At 41.1% G+C, this 5,052-nt stretch overlaps 1 protein-coding gene across 1 annotated transcript in view; it reads right to left on the bottom strand.

Annotated features, from left to right (window-relative positions):
- Positions 1 to 4: 4 nt before the first annotated feature.
- The window catches only part of Pmar_PMAR003771 (conserved hypothetical protein), a gene marked incomplete at both ends in the record, with an annotated part of 5,453 nt that continues 405 nt past the window's right edge, over positions 5 to 5,052 (bottom strand). The window contains 9 exons of the mRNA XM_002785332.1: positions 5 to 49; positions 188 to 319; positions 687 to 828; positions 1,632 to 1,886; positions 1,930 to 2,005; positions 2,304 to 2,456; positions 3,332 to 3,447; positions 4,195 to 4,329; positions 4,509 to 4,628. Of these exons, the coding sequence (XP_002785378.1) occupies positions 5 to 49; positions 188 to 319; positions 687 to 828; positions 1,632 to 1,886; positions 1,930 to 2,005; positions 2,304 to 2,456; positions 3,332 to 3,447; positions 4,195 to 4,329; positions 4,509 to 4,628 (1,174 nt within the window). The remainder of the gene's footprint in view (positions 50 to 187; positions 320 to 686; positions 829 to 1,631; positions 1,887 to 1,929; positions 2,006 to 2,303; positions 2,457 to 3,331; positions 3,448 to 4,194; positions 4,330 to 4,508; positions 4,629 to 5,052) is intronic.

The following is a 5,052-nucleotide window of genomic DNA, read 5'->3' as shown; positions in this document are numbered from 1 at the left end:
GTCGTCAGTCTAAAGAGAAATCGAACACAACAATCAGATCACTACACCCCTGCAAACAGCGGCAGAGAAACTACTCATAATCATCAAGACTAGTGTACGACGAATACTTGTATGAAAAAATAACAAACAATCTTTATAGGGATTATAGTGGACGTAGCAATGGTTGATCAGGCCCTCGTAGACCTACTGTCCTGGACGGTTCTCTTATGCGGATACTCAGCATCAATGCCAGAGCAAGGAGCAGGGACGCGACACCGAACGCTTCTGCCACTTCTAGCTTGGCGAGGAGTGCAGCAATGACCAGCAGATTTAAAGGGACCTGATACAGTGCCTCGTATACCTTAAGTGGCAAATATGTTTTTTGACGACGAAAATCAGTGTGGGAAAATATGCAATACATGGTCAACTTCATGTGTTGGTGACAATATGGAAATTTCCGGTTTTAACATCAATTAAATTTGTATGTCCTTATTGTGGCCAACGAAATTCATTCTCGCAAAAACGTTGAATAATATTACACAAAATTTCACAAATTTACACAGATAATGTGAATTTGAAATACTACACAATATGCCGAAATTTAAAAACCCGATATTCGCGGTAATATGCAGTAGTCGCGAAATATGTTTTTCATGTCACGTATGAAACTCCATTATTATAAAATATTCGCACAGATAGCTGCTCACTCTGAATAGATTGTATATGGTAGCTCTATAAGCCTCGGGTACGATCTCGGCTTTGAGAGTTCCCATTGAGGGGTAGTAGGCACCGACAGATGTCTCGAAGACCAGGAAGGCTATCAGCACCGTCCAGGGTGAATTCGGAAACCTATACATAGTTGAAAGATACACATAAAATACACCTATAGCTATACATAGAAAAATCATGTATAAAGTTGCGGACACGTTTCACGTGAAGTGGCGACGAAAAACGCGAAATTTGCGCTTTGCAGTAGTCGTGAGAAATGTTCTTCGCCAGTATTCTTCACACCACAGATGAAGCTCCAATATAACTATATGAGAAAGACTTATATTCAAAATTCAACTTCAAAGCCGTTCTAAAAGGTTATCTCTGCACACGTATTTTCGGTCTCTAGGTGGTGTGCACTGTAGTTCCTAATACACTCATCAAGAATATGAAAAACACCGGTAAAAACATCTTTCACATCTTACTTCGTGGGACACGCATGAGCAACGTAAACTCCCGTGTAAATTCCGAGATGTTTTCAATTCGCTTCGTATCGCGAATGTCGCGTTTTTCACACGGAGTATTATACCATTCCACGTAAAACGGGTGAAACTATATGTAATTTCCATTTGCACCAAGTCGAATTAGTATAATCGTAATACACTATCGAATACTCGATAGTATGATATACAACAACAGCAACAACATCAAAAACAACAACATATACAACAACATATGAAACAGCAACATATATAACAACATATACACTAACAACATATACCAAAACAACATAGACAACAACATATACAACAACAACAACAACAACAACAACAACAACATAGACAACAACAACGTATACAACAACAACATATACAACATATACAACGACAACATATACAACAACAACACATACAACAACTATACCGGCAATAGCTCACATGAACACAGTGCCCTGCGAGACAAGTCCAGCCAAGCATACAAGTCTGAGGATCGCCGCAGAGGACAACCGTTGGTCAGTAGTCGTGCTTACATATCTACAGTAGAGTTCTATACAGTATGTACTATCACAAACTAACCGGAACATCTGCGAGCCGACCGTACAAGCTGTCATGAAGCATGCAAAGACCAGTCCCAGGGAAATAGCAACACCACCGTTGGCTTGCTCTAGTGCGGGAGTCCACATAAACACGAATATGTACCTACTATAGTTGTGCATGCGTGCAAAGTATGTATAGTCGCTACATGGCCGACTCGTATAGTGCTTGTATGCAGCCCAGTGGGATGATCGAGTGATGTGACTGCAGTGAGTGTAGCACATCTAAACTAACGAGTGTTATCCAAAAATGTGGGTGGACAATATGCACATGGTCAACTGCATGTGTTGATGGCAATATGAAAATTCTGGGAAGAAATTTAGGAAAATTCTTGCTATCCATGGGAATTCATGTGAAAATGCACAGAAATCAACAAGAATTTTCCGAGATCTTCATATTGCATATTTATCAGTGGGTTTTCACCAAATCAACCTTGTGCGTAAAAAAGGTCTTTTTCCTCACCTGTACGTATACCCTTACCTGTGCCCCATTGTCGTATCGAGAGGCTTGCTATTGGCACACTTTCGTTTTTCGCCGAATTTGAATCGTTCGCCCCGTAGTTTTCCCTCCACGTCGTGTGGATGCAAAGTGCCGTGACCAGTAGTGATACTATGGCGAGATCAAAAGGACTGCAGTATCTACAGTATACTTGATACATAGACATGTGTGTTTCCTCTCGCACATTTTTGCATGTTAAATTGCAGTTTCACCGGTGATATGAAAAACACTAGTGGAAAACATATTTCACGACTAGTACGGGCCGCGAATATCGCGTTTTTCACCGAGTTTCACGCCACTTCACGTAAAACGGGTGAAACTCCAGTATTGAAATATATGTTCGCTTTCCTCAGTTGAGTCTAGCAGAAGCTTCCTCGCTAATTATGGAGAACTACGCATGCTTCCCGTCTAAACTCACAAAAACCAATGAGAATTTCCCAAAATTTCTTGATAATCTTCGCACTGTCACCAACATATGTGCTTGACCATGTGCATATTTTTCCACACTGTCAAATTGGCACACACTGCATGTGAGGAACGCCCATCAGCTGTATTTTTAGCAGAGTACACATGTTTTCCATACACACGTAGTTGTCGCAAAAACATGTGCTGATAATACTATAAAAATGCCCACTAAAATGACCATGTGCATACTTTCCCATACTTATAGAAAAATCCGTTCAACTTGAAGTGGTGTAATACACTATGTATATTATAACACGTATATGTTTCCGCGACCAAAAACACAATTGTTTCCCGCGAAGTGAATTGGGAAATATGTTTTTCACTAGTGTTTTCCATATCACGGGTGAAACTACATTGGAGTTTCATCCGATTTACGTGAAGTGAGATATTCTGGTGATATGCAGTAGTCGTGAAATATGTTTTTACTAGTGTTTTTCATATCACTAGGGTGAAATTCCATTGTACCCCCAGCTTACCCAGCTATATTGAAGACGTTCGTCAAGGCACGCATAGGCGCTATGGATACACTAGCCTGGGCCAGCACTGAAGAGATATAAACTCATTGATTCGCACACACTTGAGGTTACCTCCAGCGACGATGGCCGTAACAGAATTAAGACCGACCGCTATACCGAGAGTGTTGGATATGAGATGTGCTTGACCGGTGGTAGTAGCCTCGCAGATAAACCAAGTTTCGAAGACGCTGAAAAATGCGCTGTACGTTGTTGAGGAGTCTGCGTGCGGTAGTTTTCAAAATGACCGCTTATATCGTTGGAAATTCTCATCAAAACTGGTCGGAAAATATTAAGAAAATGTAAATTATTTCACAAAAAATGGGGACAATATTGCAGTTTCACCCGCTTTACGCGAATTAACATAAAACGCGTTACTCACGGTGATATGCAGTAGTCGTGAAGTATGGTTTCCACTAGTGTTTTTCATATCACTGGGGTGGTGAAACTCCATACGATTGAGTAAATTGTTACCTTCGGGGCAATTAAATTGACCCGAAAAGGTTGTATTCTTTCTGGGACATGGAAATATCAACATCGTAAATCGTCCTTAGTGAGTATATCTTTGCATATCAGTTCAGATCACACTGTAAAATCCTCCCAGACTTGTGTCGTTGAGATGAACTGAATATGCATTATGTCAGTATTCATTCGTCGCTTCAACTTCTCCATTAGTTATGTTGTGGGACTTCCTTACATAGATGTGAATATCATATTCTTCGCCTTGTGCCGCGACAATGATGATGATGACGCTCACAAAGTTACCAAGATCTGTTCTTTATGATTTTCACCGCATGGTGCTTTGCTTCCAACAAATGTCATGGAAAACACTAGCGAAAAACGCATGTGAGTGGTGAATATCGCGTTTTCACATGGAGTACTGTAAAACTCCAATAAATAGTATCAGTAATTTATACAAACATTGAAACCGTCCCCACCTGAATAACAGGCTAGTCGCCATCCCCCCCAACAGCCGGCCCAGCATGAGGACAGGATATAGAGGGATGTGTTTGGTAACACACGATAGTATGTATAAACAACAATACAGCATACAGAACTTCTTACGACCAAACCTGATAGTGATGATGATAATAATAATGGAGTTTCACCTCTTTAACGTGAAGTGGCGTCGTTGAACTCGGTGAAAAACGCGAAATTCGCGGTTTGCAGCAGTCGTGAAATACGTTTTTCACCAGTGTTTTTCACATCACGGGTGGAACTCCAATAATGAAATGCACCCGAGGGAGCCTACCTGTCAGCCAAACTTCCAATAAAAGTCCCCAACAACATAGAACTGGCGAATCCGCATACGAAGAGGCTCGCATTCTGATGGCGATCGAAACCATATGATTCATATAGAGCATATACATATCTGTTACAGGGACCACCAGTGTTGGAGGAATAGGGTTTCACCCGTTTTACGCGAAGTACGCGATATTAGCAGTGGTTTGTGAACAAAATTTATCACTAGTGTTTCTCGTATCACGGAGTGAACTCCAATATATGTTCGCTTTCTTCAACTCAGCTCTGAAGGTTTCCTCATTCATTGGAGTTTCACCCTAGTGATATGAAAAGCACCAGTCAAAAAACATATTTCACGACTACTGCATATCGCGGCGGATATCGCGTTCTTCAAGTAAAACGGGTGAAACTCCATTATAAGATTCAAAAATCAAGAAGAATTTCCTCCAGAATTTCCATACTGTCACCAACACATGTAGTTGACCATGTGCGTATTTTTCCGCTGACACTGACAGAGGCGGACACCACTCGACTGACACGAGCTCCTTACGGTC

The sequence above is a fragment of the Perkinsus marinus genome (genome assembly GCF_000006405.1).
Source record: "Perkinsus marinus ATCC 50983 genomic scaffold scf_1104296933060, whole genome shotgun sequence".
In the NCBI taxonomy this organism is placed as follows: Eukaryota; Perkinsozoa; order Perkinsida; family Perkinsidae; genus Perkinsus; species Perkinsus marinus.
Note: the sequence above shows the minus strand (reverse complement) of the source record. Positions and strands in the feature narration are given on the sequence as shown.